This window comes from Lissotriton vulgaris, chromosome 11 (genome assembly GCF_964263255.1).
Source record: "Lissotriton vulgaris chromosome 11, aLisVul1.2, whole genome shotgun sequence".
NCBI classification, from domain to species: Eukaryota; Metazoa; Chordata; class Amphibia; order Caudata; family Salamandridae; genus Lissotriton; species Lissotriton vulgaris.
Genome location: NC_141699.1, coordinates 7,496,807 through 7,514,550, shown reverse-complemented (window position 1 = coordinate 7,514,550; position 17,744 = coordinate 7,496,807). Strand labels below are relative to the sequence as shown.

At 54.1% G+C, this 17,744-nt stretch overlaps 1 protein-coding gene across 1 annotated transcript in view; it reads left to right on the top strand.

Annotated features, from left to right (window-relative positions):
- Positions 1 to 17,744, top strand: part of LOC147678877 (septin-2) — a 323,184-nt gene that overhangs the window by 201,725 nt on the left and 103,715 nt on the right. Inside the window, exon 10 of the mRNA XM_086942642.1 lies at positions 3,816 to 3,899. Coding sequence (XP_086798768.1) covers positions 3,816 to 3,899 — 84 coding nt within the window. The remainder of the gene's footprint in view (positions 1 to 3,815; positions 3,900 to 17,744) is intronic.

Here is a 17,744-nt window from a genome sequence, read left to right as displayed (position 1 = left end):
ATTCTCCTCATTGACCACATGGGGCAGGAAGAAGCTCAAACTGAGTGGCCACTCAACCAGTTGATATGCAGGAGCTTGCTAGGATGTAGAGGTTCTGCAAGGAATTTCCCAGAATGCGTTAGTTTAACCCCTGATGAGTGACACTTGGCAGCCTGCAAACGTCATGCTGAAAAGCACCTCTGTGATTTTAGTGTAAAAAAGCAGCGGGCCGAGTCACTCACCTGGGCCCGTCAGCCGTCAGCCCCGTTCTGGCTCAGATTAGGCGTCTGAGTGGGCCACCAAGTAAATGACGTCTCGCCACCTCCCTGTCAATGGTCAGACACACTGTGGTATCTTTCATGGTGACACATTTGAGGTCTGTGGGTGCACTTGTAAAGGAATAGCGGAACTGTAGTGCTCGAACAGTTAAAAATGTTCAGAGCCGCCACGTGCTCCCATTTCTTCTTGGGAAACCTCTACATGTATCCCTTGCTCTTTAGCCAGCAGCGCGCTGCACCAGAGACTTGTAATTTGAAACTTAACATTTATAATGCTGGGCTGAAAGATTCAAGCATGCAAAGATGTTGTTGTTGTTGGTGTGACTAAAATGCCAGTGGCAGCAGGCGTCACGCATGACCGGGCAATACTAATCTGTCAAAATTGCATCGACTGAAGTCTTTTAAATGTTTTAGCTTCTTTTTTCAGTTTCACAAATCGATTTTTTTTTTGTAAGAAAAAAGTAATATGGACCACTGCTTTTCAACAAGTCTTATAATGTGTCCTCTATGCCCGGATCGCAGTAGAAATGTTTGACTGCCTTGCTCTGTTTTGTATTTATATATGTAGTGGTATGCATTGAAAACCAGTACTGCACAGCTGTTTGTGTATTTGTTAGAAGTTGTGCCCTTAAACTCTACTAAAATTCTTTAGTGTGTATAATTTGTGAGAACACAGGTTTGCCATTTTGAGTGGATCAATAAAATGCGTTTACATGGTGAGTGAACGGTATTTTAACGTTTCAAAACCATTGTCTTAAGGGCCAACTGTGATGTGTTTGCTTTGTTTAATATTAATTATGTATGTGTGGGCCTGGCCCATGGCTGTGCTCTGTGGGTCTGGCTATGGATGTGCTGTGGGGCCCTGGCTATGGATGTGCTGTGGGGCCCTGGCTATGGATGTGCTGTGGGGCCCTGGCTATGGATGTGCTGTGGGGCCCTGGCTATGGATGTGCTGTGGGGCCCTGGCTATGGATGTGCTGTGGGGCCCTGACTGTGGCTGTGCTGTGTGGCCCTGGGTATGGCTGTGCTGTGTGGCCCTGGCTATGGATGTGCTGTGTGGCCCTGGCTATGGATGTGCAGTGTGGCCCTGGCTATGGATGTGCAGTGTGGCCCTGGCTATGGATGTGCAGTGTGGCCCCTGGCTGTGGATGTGCAGTGTGGCCCCTGGCTGTGGATGTGCTGTGTTGCCCTTGCTATGGATGTGCTCTGTGGCTGTGCTCTGTGGCTGTGCAGTGTGGCCCTGGCTGTGGCTGTGCAGTGTGGCCCTGGCTGTGGATGTGCAGTGTGGCCCTGGCTGTGGCTGTGCAGTGTGGCACTGGCTGTGGCTGTGCAGTGTGGCCCTGGCTGTGCTCTGTGGCCCTGGCTGTGGCTGTGCAGTGTGGCACTGGCTGTGGCTGTGCAGTGTGGCACTGGCTGTGGCTGTGCAGTGTGGCCCTGGCTGTGCAGTGTGTCCCTGGCTGTGGATGTGCAGTGTGGCCCTGGCTGTGGCTGTGCAGTGTGGCACTGGCTGTGGCTGTGCAGTGTGGCCCTGGCTGTGGATGTGCAGTGTGGCCCTGGCTGTGGATGTGCAGTGTGGCCCTGGTTGTGGATGTGCAGTGTGGCCCTGGCTGTGGCTGTGCAGTGTGGCCCTGGCCGTGCAGTGTGGCCCTGGCCGTGCAGTGTGGCCCTGGCCGTGCAGTGTGGCCCTGGCTGTGCAGTGTGGCCCTGGCCGTGGCTGTGCAGTGTGGCCCTGGCCGTGGATGTGCAGTGTGGCCCTGGCTGTGGCTGTGCAGTGTGGCCCTGGCTGTGGATGTGCAGTGTGGCCCTGGCTGTGGCTGTGCAGTGTGGCCCTGGCTGTGGATGTGCAGTGTGGCCCTGGCTGTGGCTGTGCAGTGTGGCCCTGGCTGTGGCTGTGCAGTGTGGCCCTGGCTGTGGATGTGCAGTGTGGCCCTGGCTGTGGCTGTGCAGTGTGGCCCTGGCTGTGGATGTGCAGTGTGGCCCTGGCTGTGGATGTGCAGTGTGGCCCTGGCTGTGGCTGTGCAGTGTGGCCCTGGCCGTGGCTGTGCAGTGTGGCCCTGGCTGTGGATGTGCAGTGTGGCCCTGGCTGTGGCTGTGCAGTGTGGCCCTGGCTGTGGATGTGCAGTGTGGCCCTGGCTGTGGCTGTGCAGTGTGGCCCTGGCTGTGGATGTGCAGTGTGGCCCTGGCTGTGGCTGTGCAGTGTGGCCCTGGCTGTGGCTGTGCAGTGTGGCCCTGGCTGTGCAGTGTGGCCCTGGCCGTGGCTGTGCAGTGTGGCCCTGGCTGTGGATGTGCAGTGTGGCCCTGGCTGTGGCTGTGCAGTGTGGCCCTGGCTGTGCAGTGTGGCCCTGGCTGTGCAGTGTGGCCCTGGCCGTGGCTGTGCAGTGTGGCCCTGGCCGTGGATGTGCAGTGTGACCCTGGCCCTGGCTGTGCAGTGTGGCCCTGGCTGTGCAGTGTGGCCCTGGCTGTGGATGTGCAGTGTGGCCCTGGCTGTGGATGTGCAGTGTGGCCCTGGCTGTGCAGTGTGGCCCTGGCCGTGGCTGTGCAGTGTGGCCCTGGCCCTGGCTGTGCAGTGTGGCCCTGGCCGTGGCTGTGCAGTGTGGCCCTGGCCGTGGATGTGCAGTGTGGCCCTGGCTGTGGATGTGCAGTGTGACCCTGGCCGTGGCTGTGCAGTGTGGCCCTGGCTGTGCAGTGTGGCCCTGGCTGTGGATGTGCAGTGTGGCCCTGGCTGTGGATGTGCAGTGTGGCCCTGGCTGTGCAGTGTGGCCCTGGCCGTGGCTGTGCAGTGTGGCCCTGGCTGTGCAGTGTGGCCCTGGCCGTGGCTGTGCAGTGTGGCCCTGGCCGTGGATGTGCAGTGTGGCCCTGGCTGTGGATGTGCAGTGTGACCCTGGCCGTGGCTGTGCAGTGTGGCCCTGGCTGTGCAGTGTGGCCCTGGCCGTGCAGTGTGGCCCTGGCCGTGCAGTGTGGCCCTGGCTGTGCAGTGTGGCCCTGGCCGTGGCTGTGCAGTGTGGCCCTGGCTGTGGATGTGCAGTGTGGCCCTGGTTGTGGATGTGCAGTGTGGCCCTGGCTGTGGCTGTGCAGTGTGGCCCTGGCTGTGCAGTGTGGCCCTGGCTGTGCAGTGTGGCCCTGGCTGTGCAGTGTGGCCCTGGCTGTGCAGTGTGGCCCTGGCCGTGGCTGTGCAGTGTGGCCCTGGCCGTGGATGTGCAGTGTGGCCCTGGCCGTGGATGTGCAGTGTGACCCTGGCCGTGGCTGTGCAGTGTGGCCCTGGCTGTGCAGTGTGGCCCTGGCTGTGCAGTGTGGCCCTGGCTGTGCAGTGTGGCCCTGGCTGTGGCTGTGCAGTGTGGCCCTGGCTATGGATGTGCTGTCCCTGGCCCTGGTTCGGGGTGCACGTTGAGAACACTGAGGGGTGAAGAGTCCTGTGTATTGAAGCGCTATGCTGTGCTGTTGCTTCACCGATGCCCCGGCGTTGCCATTGATGAATACTTTGACCCAGAGCTTTCATTCCTTTGCTCAGTGAAACAGTTTTAAGATCCTGCATTGATCCCAGACTTTATCTTCTTTCAGGACCCACATGCAGGACCTGCAGGAAGTGACCCAGGACCTGCACTACGAGAGCTTCCGGTCGGAGCGGCTGAAGCGCACCGGAGGGTGAGTCTGACCGCCAGTGTCCAGAGGGGCCCTCTGACCTAGAATGAGCCAGGGGGGCTCTGTCCCCCTCCCGAAAGAGCAGGGATGGATGCATGTGTCTCTACCTCCCGCCTGCTGACGGCCAGCGCTGGGACGGCCGTGGTTGGTTCTCTCGCTCCTGCAGAGAAGCTTCATTCTTGTAAAGTGTAGGGTCCGAGCTCCCCCTGCTGGTGTGAGCTTGTTTGTGCTGGCTGCGCGCTGCAGCGTTCCCTCGGGCCCGGGCTGCAAACCATGGGGCGTCCACAGTGACCTCCTTCCCGAAGGGGGGGGGGAGGGAGGGGGCTCATCGTGCGGCGCCACGGCCTTTGCCGAAAGGAGCAATGAGTGAGCCCCCGGGCCCCCACACAAACGTCATGCCGAAAAGCCGCAGTGGGGCAGAGACTCTCGCTTCGGCCTTCAGCAGCCAGCCCCGTCCTGGCTAAGAGGAGGCACCAAGTAAATGACATCTCGCAACTCATTACTGGTAAAAGGCAACACTGTGGGCCCTTTTACAGTGACACATCTGACGTATTTGGGTGCACTTGTGAGGGAACACTGAATGTACCTACCTGCAGTGTTCGAACTGGCAAACATGCCTCAGAGCTGCCACCTGCTCACATTTTTTGGGAAACATCTAATTCTACTCCTGGTACTTCAGCCAACAGGGCACTGTAGTTTGGCAGTTGCAGTTTGGTATCCAATATCACATGGCTGGGCTGAAACATTCAAGCATGCAAAGTTTTGACTTTTTTGGCTGAAATTGTATTTGCCGCAGGATTTGCAGATCCACTGGGGTTTGGTGGACTGCAGGAGGCGGGTAACAGGTCGAGGCCGCTGGGGGTTTGATGGACTGCAGGAGGCCGAGTAACAGATCCTCTAGGCCGCTGGGGGTTTGGTGGACCGCAGGAGGCTGGGAAACAGGTCTAGGCCGCTGGGGATTTGATGTAGTGCAGGAGGTGGGTAACAGATCTTTTGCAGCTTCAATCTTTCTGAATTCACTATGCTGTGCATTATACCGCAGTCTAGTGGTTGGGTCCGGAATCGTAGTTTTTTTTTCGTAGCCCAATTGAGCGTTGACGTCACACGTCCTTCCTGTGACGTCGGCACGCTTCCTGCGGAAGCTCCCAACCTTGGGCGCCATCTTCAGATTCTTTTTTCCGCCGTTGGGTCTGGATCATCACCGAGAGGTTCCAGAGTTTTTGGAGAAAAGAAGATAAAGACTGAAATCCACTGAAAAGGATTGGAGAATACATCGAGAAAACAAGACCACTGAGCCGCGACGACAAAGGAGGAGAACATCGAAAACTTCGACTTCCAACGGAGAATGCGTGTAGGAGAGTAGGGTCTGCAATCCTATGATCACCCAGATTTTTTGCTTTTGTTTCACTGGTTTACGACTTTCTCTGGCTGTGGGCCTGCCAATCAGACCCACAGCCTGGCTGTTCTCTTTCTAAATTACCTCATGTACCCTAGGTGCATCTACCAATTGGTACTGGGCCACCTTATCAGACCCTGTAACTCAGGGCATAGGGGTACCCAGGGCTGCCAGGGGCTGCAGCATGTATTATGCCACCCCTGGCTGGCCTCCTAAATCTGACACAACTGGCTGCATGACAGCTGGGGCAAAGTCGTGTAATCACCCTTTGCTGTAGGTGTAGTATCCCTATACCTAACCCTAAAATGGACACACAGATTCCTATCAGTCACTCCTATGGCAGGCCTTGACAATCCTGAAGGCAGAGTGCTTGGAATCATGTGAGATGGTGCTCTGGCATGAGCTGAGCCTGTCTGCAGCTTGCGGAATCAAGTCCTAATAGCTGTTCCATGATATCGCATACCATATACTCTTAAGTGCATTATAATCCTCGCGGTTAAATGCTATCTTTGGTATTGCTTTATCAAAACATGTCGAGTAAGGTGTCATACGAATTGGAATACTAACCCCTCGCCAATTCTGGCGACGGGGTTAGCATTCCACCCTTCTAGAGGGACACGACATGTATGTAACTGTGAACCCCGGTTAAAGTTAACTGAAGCCTCAGCTCCACAAAATGGATGCTGCCACCACAGACACGAGTCTGACCCCCTGCAGCTGGGAGTCCTTCCAGTGAGGGGAGCCTGGACAAAGGGTTTCCTGTCAGGGGCGGTGCTAGCACCGTCCCAGACATGGTTTTGTGTATCCTGGGTAGGCAGGGCTTTTCAGGAAGGTGACTGCTGAGTGGCACCCCGGTGCTCTCTACGCATAGGCCAGTCAGAACCAGTTCCAGGGGCACACCAGCCCCTGGCCTGGGGAAGTCCGGCAGGGGAGAGGGGTGTAACCACCCCCCTCCTGGTCCCACCCATAGGCAGGACCTAGTCACCGGGTCAGCCCCCTTTTTTAGTATAAAGATAGGAGCGGGCCCCCTGTTCAAATTAGATCATCTTTGGAATCAAGATACCACTTTCTTCGAAAGGACTTCACGATTTCTTCCTCAAGATTCTCCCTTGTGGCTAAGGAGTAGTCACCCTGCATCAAGCGGGCACCATCCTAAAGAACACTGCGGTCTGCTGCAAGTCCTTCATCACGAATCCGACGACCCAGCTCGACGAGACCCGGCTTCCCTGGCACCTCTGACCTCTACTCACCTCTACAGCCAAGCTGAGAACCGTGAGTGCGACGAGACCTCAAGGGACCGACGATCGCCAAGACTGCACGACATCTTTACTGCAAGCCCACCGTGTCCTCCACTGGTGAGTGCTTTGGGGTCCGAGAAGCCCCGACCCTGCGCAGCTCCAGCACCCAAGATCAGCCTCCCTGCATCTCCACGATCTGCGTGGGGCCCTTCTGCTGTTTGCTGTGCACCGCGTTGTTTGGCTACTAGCCGGCTGGCTTGTGGCCTTCTGAACGACGCCCAACGACTTCACGACTGCTGGTCTGGTTGCTCCAGGCTGGCCCTTGCTTCCTTGTTCAAGAGAGGCACCCCGGACCCTCCTGGTCCACCCCAGACGCCATTTTAGGTCCACCGCGTGGGCTTGAATTTGCCAAGGCTTTGTTGCCCAATCCTGGGTCCAGCGACGCCGACAGCTTCCATCTTCGTGGGACAGCTCGATCCTCCATCCTGGTCGCCGACAACGCCTCCTGGTCCGTGAGATCTTCGAGTCAAGCGTCACCCACTCACCTTGTCGAGGTGGCTACCATCCGGTGCCCTCCTGGTGCCCACTGACTACTGGCTAGTAGTCTCGAACTTGGTCCCCTCTGCTTTCAGGTGTCATCTATCTTCGAGATCCAGGCTTGGATCCAACTGAACTTTCTTCACTGGTCACCGGCCAGCATCTTTTCTTCCGGCTCCTGGTCCGTCTACGAGGATTCCCGACGTCTTTTCAGACCTATGCAGCTGCAGCCCCTGGGCTAGGTAACTTCGGCATTTCGGTGCCCCAGCATAGCCTCACTATCCAAGGGTCAGAATCTACTTTCGTTTTCTCCCTACCAGGTCGGGTTCGCCCGAGAACACTAACTTTCTAATTCCTAGCTACCATAGACTTTTGTCCCGCATCTCGCGTGAGAGTGCACACACTGCACCCGAGTCCCCTAGGCCTCCTAGAAGTAATCTAACGATTCCCTAGTCAAGTCCTAGCGATTCCAAAAGCTATTAGTACTGTACTTACCTGCTAGTAATTTCGCATTCCACTTTCAGAGTATATGGTTTTCCGTGCCCCTCGGGCATTTGTATATACTGTGCTAACTTAAGTATTTTTGTAAGAGTTTTGGTTTGTGCTTAGTACCCTGTCCTCATAAAGAGTACAGGACTGTTGTGATCTTTAAATAAATAACTGTTTATTTTCATAACACTTGTGTGGTGTCCTTTCACTTGGTATTCAAGGGGTATATGTGTGGTAAACAGCTGGCTTAACACGCCCTCTCGAGTCTTTAGCCTTAGACTGCTCGTATCCACGCTACTAGGATAGCTGGTCTATAAGGTTGACTTACAACCAATCATCAATAAGGGTTGCTGGACTGATACATAGTGTTCACTAGAATAGTGAGCACTGCATATCAGGCCACCTTCTCACAATGCGCACACAGGGGGACTCCTGAGCGCAGGAATGGACAAAACACCTTACAAATTCTGCCGCAATTGCCACCACAAGTACACGCAGAAGGACCGACCGACTACATCCTTCTTGGAGACCTGAACTTTCACCTTGAGAACAACCATGACAGCAACTCCACCACCCTGATCGACAACCTCGCCAACCTCGGACTGAGGCAACTAGTCACAACGCCCACCCACTCTGCCGGCCACACTCTTGACCCAGTCTTCTTCTCAAGCCTGCACGTCTGTCAGCCACACCACCGAACTTCTCTAAAGCGACCTCCGCTGCATCCACTTCACCTTCCAGAAACCCACCGCACCCAACAGATCCCCGCCGCCGCTGGAGCAAAATCACTGAAGACCAACTAGATGCAAACCTCGCTCTCAGCCCACCCACCGAACCCTCCAAAACAGATGTCGCTGGCCACAACCTCAGACGCTGGATCGAGGACTGCACCAACACCCTCACTCTGCTAAAGAAAACTCCCCCCCCACCCCCCTCTCCACACAGAGACGCCAGCAAGAGGGCCAGCTGGTTCACCAAAGAACTCCCAACCTCCAAGCAAGCCTGCCGGAAACTAGAGAAGAAATGGCACAGAGAAGAAACTCTGGACAGCCGTGCAGCACACAAGGATGCCGTCCGCAACCACCACCACCACCTCATCAGGGTTGCCAAGAAGACCGCCTCGACAACAACGCACACAACAGCAAGGAGCTCTTCAACATTGTGAAGGAACTCTCCAACCCCAACTCCAACACCAATGACATCCCGCCGTCGCAAGCCCTGTGCGACTCCCTCGCCACCTTCTTCCACCGCAAGATAGCAGACATCTACGACAGCTTCAACACCCAGACAGCCCCAACAGACAGCAACACAACAGACCCTCCGCACACCATTGACCATGTCCCCTTGCTAGCCTGGACCAGTGTGAGCGTCGATGACACCATCAAGACCATGAGCACAATCCACTCCGGCTCTGTCAGACCCATTCCCGCGCCACGTCGTCAACAAAGCAAGCAGCTCCATCTCACCCCACCTACGCAACATCATCCATCTCTCCCTTGAGACCGCTACCTTCCCAGAGAGCTGGAAACACGCCCTACTCAAAAAACCCAAGGCAGACACAAGAGACCTCAAGAACTTCCGACATATCTCTCTGCTCCCCTTCCGCACCTAGGTCATCAAGAAAATCGTTAACCGACAGCTAACCCGATACCTCGAAGAGAACATAATCCTGGATCCTTCCCAGACAGGGTTCTGCAGCTACCACAGCACCGAGACCGCCCTTATCAGACATCAGGACCCTGCTGGACAACGGCGAGACCGCAGCACTCATCCTCCTAGACCTCTCTGCCGTCTTCGACACCGTCTGCCACCGCACACTACGCGCACGCCTCCATGCCGCTGGGATCGAGACAAGGCTCTGGATTGGACCACCTCCTTCCTCTCTGGCAGAAACCAGAGCGGCCGCCTCCCCCCATTCTGTTCCAAAGCCTCCGACATCATCTGCGGCGTACCCCAGTGATCCTCCCTCAGCCCGACGCTGTTCAACATTTACATGGCCCCCCTGGCACACGTTGCCCGACAGCACGACCTCAACATAATCTCCTACGCCGACGACACTCAACTGATCCTCTCCCTCACCAAGGACCCCATCACCACTAAAGCCAACCTCCATGAAGGAATGAAGGCCGTCGCTGACTGGAGGAAGATCAGCCATCTGAAGCTGAACTCTGACAAGACGGAGGTCCTCATCCTCTGCTCCAACCCAACAGCCTGGGACGACTCCTGGTGGCCAACGGCACTAGGGGAAGCCCCGACCCCCACCAATCACGCACGCAACCTGGGAATCATCCTCGACTCAATGCACTCAATGACGAAGCAAGTCAACGCCGTCTCCTCCTCCTGCTTCAACACCCTCCGCATGCTCCGCAAGATCTACAGATGGATCCTGACAGATACATGAAAGACAGTCACCCAGGCCCTCGTCAGCAGCAGACTCGACGACGGAAACTCCCTCTACGCGGGAGCCCCGACCAAGCTCCTCAATCGACTACAACGCATCCAAAACGCCTCGGCACGACTGATCTACCATGACACGGCCACATCACCCCCCACCTGAGAAACCTGCACTGGCTCCCCGTCAACAAGAGGATATCCTTCAAGCTCCTCATCCCCGCACACAAGGCACTCCACAAGACCGGCACAGCCTGTGAGAAGGTGGCCTGATATGCAGTGCTCACTATTCTAGTGAACACTATGTATCAGTCCAGCAACCCTTATTGATGATTGGTTGTAAGTCAACCTTATAGACCAGCTATCCTAGTAGCGTGGATACGAGCAGTCTAAGGCTAAAGACTCGAGAGGGCGCGTTAAGCCAGCTGTTTACCACACATATACCCCTTGAATACCAAGTGAAAGGACACCACACAAGTGTTATGAAAATAAACAGTTATTTATTTAAAGATCACAACAGCCCTGTACTCTTTATGAGGACAGGGTACTAAGCACAAACCAAAACTCTTACAAAAATACTTAAGTTAGCACAGTATATACAAATGCCCGAGGGGCACGGAAAACCATATACTCTGAAAGTGGAATGCGAAATTCCTAGCAGGTAAGTACAGTACTAATAGCTTTTGGAATCGCTAGGACTTGACTAGGGAATCGTTAGATTACTTCTAGGAGACCTAGGGGACTCGGGTGCAGTGTGTGCACTCACGCGAGATGCGGGACAAAAGTCTATGGTAGCTAGGAATTAGAAAGTTAGTGTTCTCGGGCGAACCCGACCTGGTAGGGAGAAAACGAAAGTAGATTCTGACCCTTGGATAGTGAGGCTATGCTGGGGCACCGAAATGCCGAAGTTACCTAGCCCAGGGGCTGCAGCTGCATAGGTCTGAAAAGACGTCGGGAATCCTCGTAGACGGACCAGGAGCCGGAAGAAAAGATGCTGGCCGGTGACCAGTGAAGAAAGTTCAGTTGGATCCAAGCCTGGATCTCGAAGATAGATGACACCTGAAAGCAGAGGGGACCAAGTTCGAGACTACTAGCCAGTAGTCAGTGGGCACCAGGAGGGCACCGGATGGTAGCCACCTCGACTAGGTGAGTGGGTGACGCTTGACTCGAAGATCTCACGGACCAGGAGGCGTTGTCGGCGACCAGGATGGAGGATCGAGCTGTCCCACGAAGATGGAAGCTGTCGGCGTCGCTGGACCCAGGATTGGGCAACAAAGCCTTGGCAAATTCAAGCCCACGCGGTGGACCTAAAATGGCGTCTGGAGTGGACCAGGAGGGTCCGGGGTGCCTCTCTTGAACAAGGAAGCAAGGGCCAGCCTGGAGCAACCAGACCAGCAGTCGTGAAGTCGTTGGGCGTCGTTCAGAAGGCCACAAGCCAGCCGGCTAGTAGCCAAACAACGCGGTGCACAGCAAACAGCAGAAGGGCCCCACGCCGATCGTGGAGATGCAGGGGGGCTGATCTTGGGTGCTGGAGCTGCGCAGGGTCGGGGCTTCTCGGACCCCAAAGCACTCACCAGTGGAGGACACGGTGGGCTTGCAGTAAAGATGTCGTGCAGTCTTGGCGATCGTCGGTCCCTTGAGGTCTCGTCGCACTCACGGTTCTCAGCTTGGCTGTAGAGGTGAGTAGAGGTCAGAGGTGCCAGGGAAGCCGGGTCTCGTCGAGCTGGGTCGTCGGATTCGTGATGAAGGACTTGCAGCAGACCGCAGTGTTCTTTAGGATGGTGCCCGCTTGATGCAGGGTGACTACTCCTTAGCCACAAGGGAGAATCTTGAAGAAGAAATCGTGAAGTCCTTTCGAAGAAAGTGGTATCTTGATTCCAAAGATGATCTAATTTTAACAGGGGGCCCGCTCCCATCTTTATACTAAAAAAGGGGGCTGACCCGGTGACTAGGTCCTGCCTATGGGTGGGACTAGGTGGGGGGTGGTTACACCCCTCAGCCATGCTGGACTTCCCCAGGCCAGGGGCTGGTGTGCCCCTGGAACTGGTTCAGACCGGCCTATGCGTAGTGAGCACCGGGGTGCCACTCAGCAGTCACCTTCCTGAAAAGCCCTGCCTACCCAGGATACACAAAACCATGTCTGGGACGGTGCTAGCACCGCCCCTGACAGGAAACCCTTTGTCCAGGCTCCCCTCGCTGGAAGGACTCCCAGCTGCAGGGGGTCAGACTCGTGTCTGTGGTGGCAGCATCCATTTTGTGGAGCTGAGGCTTCAGTTAACTTTAACCGGGGTTCACAGTTACATACATGTCGTGTCCCTCTAGAAGGGTGGAATGCTAACCCCGTCGCCAGAATTGGCGAGGGGTTAGTATTCCAATTCGTATGACACCTTACTCGACATGTTTTGATAAAGCAATACCAAAGATAGCATTTAACCGCGAGGATTATAATGCACTTAAGAGTATATGGTATGCGATATCATGGAACAGCTATTAGGACTTGGTTCCGCAAGCTGCAGACAGGCTCAGCTCATGCCAGAGCACCATCTCACATGATTCCAAGCACTCTGCCTTCAGGATTGTCAAGGCCTGCCATAGGAGTGACTGATAGGAATCTGAGTGTCCATTTTAGGGTTAGGTATAGGTATACTACACCTACAGCAAAGGGTGATTACACGACTTTGCCCCAGCTGTCATGCAGCCAGTTGTGTCAAATTTAGGAGGCCAGCCAGGGGTGGCATAATACATGCTGCAGCCCCTGGCAGCCCTGGGTACACCCATGCCCTGAGTTACAGGGTCTGATAGGGTGGCCCAGTACCAATTGGAAATGTACCTAGGGTACATGGAATCCATTTTAAAGAGAGAGCAGTAGGCCTGGGGTCCTGATTGGCAGGATCCCAGGTCGACTATGTCCAAAACCAGCTAAAACACAGGGCAAAAAAAGTTGGGGGCAACCATAGTCAGGATGTACCTTCCTACACAACCCCCCCCCAAACGAAAGGAGATAAGGCTATCCTTGTCCAGGTAAGCCTCTATTACCTAAGTGGCCATATAAGGAAGGACCAGCTCTGGCTTGGTTTCCCCCTGTGTCATGGTCCACTAGGCAACCCCTCACCCTAAGGGTATCTGAGGGTCTCCACCATAGGGAATCTCTGTCTCTGGTGTGTCTTGGGAAAGAAGAAGGCTGATGCTGGGATGGAGTACTGAAGTGAGGCTCCTCTACCTTTGGGCTCAACTTCCTCCAATCACCATCCATCATATGTGCCTGTCTTTCTTTAGCTGAGATGCACTGAGCTCTCAGGGTCAGCCTCTGGCTACCTAAAGCTGGAGGCTGAGTCCCTCTGTTTGGCTTACTGGAGGGACAGGTCAGGTCTGGGGTTTTTAGGCCCCATGTTTGGCTGTGCCCAACAGTGTCCAGCTGTGGGAGTTCCCTAACTACTTTTAAGGGGGATCCCTCAGGAGTCTGCTCTATTTTCACTTGGCTAGGTTTACCAGCTTCAGTGATCCTAATCTGCTGATTAAGGGGTTCTTTTGGACAGGGGGCCCTTTGGGGTCCACCACTGGCCTCCCTGGTCTCTTCAGCCCTGGGCTGACTGAGGCAGGGTAGAGAGGTGCAGGTTACCTGCTCCAGACTGGGTCCCACCTGGGAAGGGTCCACTGCCATCAGGGGCTCTGCCAGGCTAGGCCTGACTACCTCTGGGGCAGTTCCTTCAACAGGGGTAGAGTCAGCTCCCTGAGGAGGCTGGCTCTCACCTAGTGTCTGGGAGGGGGAAGACTCTTCTTCCTCCTCAATGCTCTCTGTTTGAGTGGAGTGATCCATTGTTTCAGGCTTCACAACCTCACTATCTGTCTGAGTAGAGGCTGAGACCATTTCAACCTTGCCAACCTTTTCAGGAGGGCACTCAGTTTGTGTTTGGGCTGTGACTGTCACAGCCCTCCTATCCTGCTCTGGAAAGTCTGTCTGAGCCTGGGCAGTGGCTACCACTGCCCTTCCAACCTTTTCAGGGAGGAATGGTGCTGGGACTGGGGCTGTAGCTATTACTGCCCCACTAACCTGTCTGGATAGGCCTATCATTCTGGAATGAGTTTCTTGTTCCACCTCAGCCCATGCTGAGAGTTCCAGGTCATTCCCCAGTAAGCAATCTACAGGTAGGTTATCTGTCACTGCCACTCTCATGGGCCCTGTGACATTACCCCAGCTGAGCTTGACTACTGCCATGGGATGCCTTCTCTTCATTCCATGAATGTCTGTCACCTGATAAGTAAAACCAGGGGTCAGTTGAGCAGAGGGGACCAGATGGTCACTCACCATGGTGAGGCTGGCCCCTGTGTCTCTGAATGCCTCAACTTTCTGACCATTCACTAAAATTTCTTGTCTATACTTGCCCAAAATGTGGGGTCCAGTAGTGAAGTTGGCAAACCCCATGCCAGTCTCACAGACAAGAGTGTGGTCAGGGAACCTGGCTAAGCCATAGTCCTCCTGTTGGCCCAGAGTAATGCCCACCACATTCTTGGGGGCACTCCCACCACCTGGGGGATTACCACTAGTGGTAACAGGAGGTTTAGGAGTATTACCTGGGGGTGTATTTCCCTTATTACCATTTTTAGGGCAACTGGCATCACTTTTGTAATGACCCACCTGTTTACAGGTATGGCAATAAGGTTTCTTCTGTTCTGAAGGAGTGTTCTGGGACCCACCACCCTTGTTGGAATTTTGGGGCCCTTGGGAAGTCTTCTCTGTGGATTTATCCCCACCCTTCTCTTGAGGCTTGGTTGATTCCTTTTTCTGGTCACCACCCTGGTTTTTAGGCCTAACCCTGGTTCTGACCCATTTGTCTGCCCTCTTACCCAATTCCTGTGGAGAGGTCAACTCAGAGTCTACCAGGTGCTGATGTAATAGCTGGTTCTGACAATTACTTAAGATTTGTTCCCTCATAATTAGATTATACAATCCTTTAAAATCAGTAACCTTACTACCCAGTAGCCAGCCTTCAAAAGCCTTAGTGGCACAATCAACAAAGTCAGTCCAATCTTGAGACTGAGTTTTCTGGGTGTCTCTGAACAGCATCCTGTATTGTTCAGTGGTTAAACCAAACCCATCAACCAGTACATTCTTCAAGATTTGGTAATTGTTAGCATCCTCCACCCTTGTGGTGAGGAGCTTATCTCTACCTTTACCATCAAAGGAGAGCCACAAGATAGCTGCCCACTGACTTTGGGGAACACCCTGCACAGTGCAGGCTCTCTCCAAAGCAGTAATCCATTTGTGGATGTCATCCCCTTCTCTAAAGGGGGGCACTATCTTATTCAGGTGCTTTTTATCAAAACTCCTTTCCCTATCGCTAGGTTTATTGCTGCCACCAGTGGGAACTAGCCCACATAATTCTTGCTATCTAGCAAGGGCAAGTCTCTCTTTGGCCAGGGCAAGTTCTTCCCTTTCAATCCTCAGTTTGACTGCCCTTTCTTCAGCTTCATACACTCTCCTCTTAGGGGAAGACATTCCTCTGTGAGAAGAGTTGAGAGAGCCATTGGTTCGAAAGGATCTGCTAGAGCCTCTTGATAGAGACCTAACTCGTCCATTCCCAATGTTAAGCTGACCTGAGAGTGGGCCCAGGGGTCCCCCAGTACCAAGCTCATGTCTGCTTAAGTTGGACCTGCTTAGTCTACTGACTTCTAGCTGTCCCTTATCTGCCTCATCCCCTGATAACTCATCCTCATCCTCAGCAACATCTGCCTCAAGGAGGGGATGGATATCAAAGGGACCCTGTAAGGAGGGCAAACTTCCATCTGGATTAGAAGGGTCTGGGTTACCAGCCCTACTGGCATCATAAGCCTCTAGGAGACCAATCAGAAAGGAAGTGGTGGGGTTAGACCCCTGTTTTAGTTTCCTGAGAGTACACACTTGTCTCATCTCATGGAAGCTAAGAGCAGTATATTTTGAAGGGATGACCTGTGGAGGGTCAACTGACACAAGGGGAGACTCAGTGTTTCCTCCTGTGACCGACATACTGCTTCTAGTGTGGTGTAAGTGATGCACCTACCTACACTATGTGTTACCTACTGGTCCCTTGCTAGAGTTGTAGCCAAGGTGTGCTAAGCCTTGTGGAGCTACAACAGCTGGTTCAGTAGAACTCAGAGTATTCTAAGCTTTGGTTATATGTACCTAACAGTACTTATGTGATCTTTCAGCAAGATATTCTTAGGATACGTGTGGTAAAACAACAGCAAGCTCAAATCCCAACCGCTGCTCACCAATGTGAGAAGGTGGCCTGATATGCAGTGCTCACTATTCTAGTGAACACTATGTATCAGTCCAGCAACCCTTATTGATGATTGGTTGTAAGTCAACCTTATAGACCAGCTATCCTAGTAGCGTGGATACGAGCAGTCTAAGGCTAAAGACTCGAGAGGGCGCGTTAAGCCAGCTGTTTACCACACATATACCCCTTGAATACCAAGTGAAAGGACACCACACAAGTGTTATGAAAATAAACAGTTATTTATTTAAAGATCACAACAGCCCTGTACTCTTTATGAGGACAGGGTACTAAGCACAAACCAAAACTCTTACAAAAATACTTAAGTTAGCACAGTATATACAAATGCCCGAGGGGCACGGAAAACCATATACTCTGAACGTGGAATGCGAAATTCCTAGCAGGTAAGTACAGTACTAATAGCTTTTGGAATCGCTAGGACTTGACTAGGGAATCGTTAGATTACTTCTAGGAGACCTAGGGGACTCGGGTGCAGTGTGTGCACTCACGCGAGATGCGGGACAAAAGTCTATGGTAGCTAGGAATTAGAAAGTTAGTGTTCTCGGGCGAACCCGACCTGGTAGGGAGAAAACGAAAGTAGATTCTGACCCTTGGATAGTGAGGCTATGCTGGGGCACCGAAATGCCGAAGTTACCTAGCCCAGGGGCTGCAGCTGCATAGGTCTGAAAAGACGTCGGGAATCCTCGTAGACGGACCAGGAGCCGGAAGAAAAGATGCTGGCCGGTGACCAGTGAAGAAAGTTCAGTTGGATCCAAGCCTGGATCTCGAAGATAGATGACACCTGAAAGCAGAGGGGACCAAGTTCGAGACTACTAGCCAGTAGTCAGTGGGCACCAGGAGGGCACCGGATGGTAGCCACCTCGACTAGGTGAGTGGGTGACGCTTGACTCGAAGATCTCACGGACCAGGAGGCGTTGTCGGCGACCAGGATGGAGGATCGAGCTGTCCCACGAAGATGGAAGCTGTCGGCGTCGCTGGACCCAGGATTGGGCAACAAAGCCTTGGCAAATTCAAGCCCACGCGGTGGACCTAAAATGGCGTCTGGAGTGGACCAGGAGGGTCCGGGGTGCCTCTCTTGAACAAGGAAGCAAGGGCCAGCCTGGAGCAACCAGACCAGCAGTCGTGAAGTCGTTGGGCGTCGTTCAGAAGGCCACAAGCCAGCCGGCTAGTAGCCAAACAACGCGGTGCACAGCAAACAGCAGAAGGGCCCCACGCCGATCGTGGAGATGCAGGGGGGCTGATCTTGGGTGCTGGAGCTGCGCAGGGTCGGGGCTTCTCGGACCCCAAAGCACTCACCAGTGGAGGACACGGTGGGCTTGCAGTAAAGATGTCGTGCAGTCTTGGCGATCGTCGGTCCCTTGAGGTCTCGTCGCACTCACGGTTCTCAGCTTGGCTGTAGAGGTGAGTAGAGGTCAGAGGTGCCAGGGAAGCCGGGTCTCGTCGAGCTGGGTCGTCGGATTCGTGATGAAGGACTTGCAGCAGACCGCAGTGTTCTTTAGGATGGTGCCCGCTTGATGCAGGG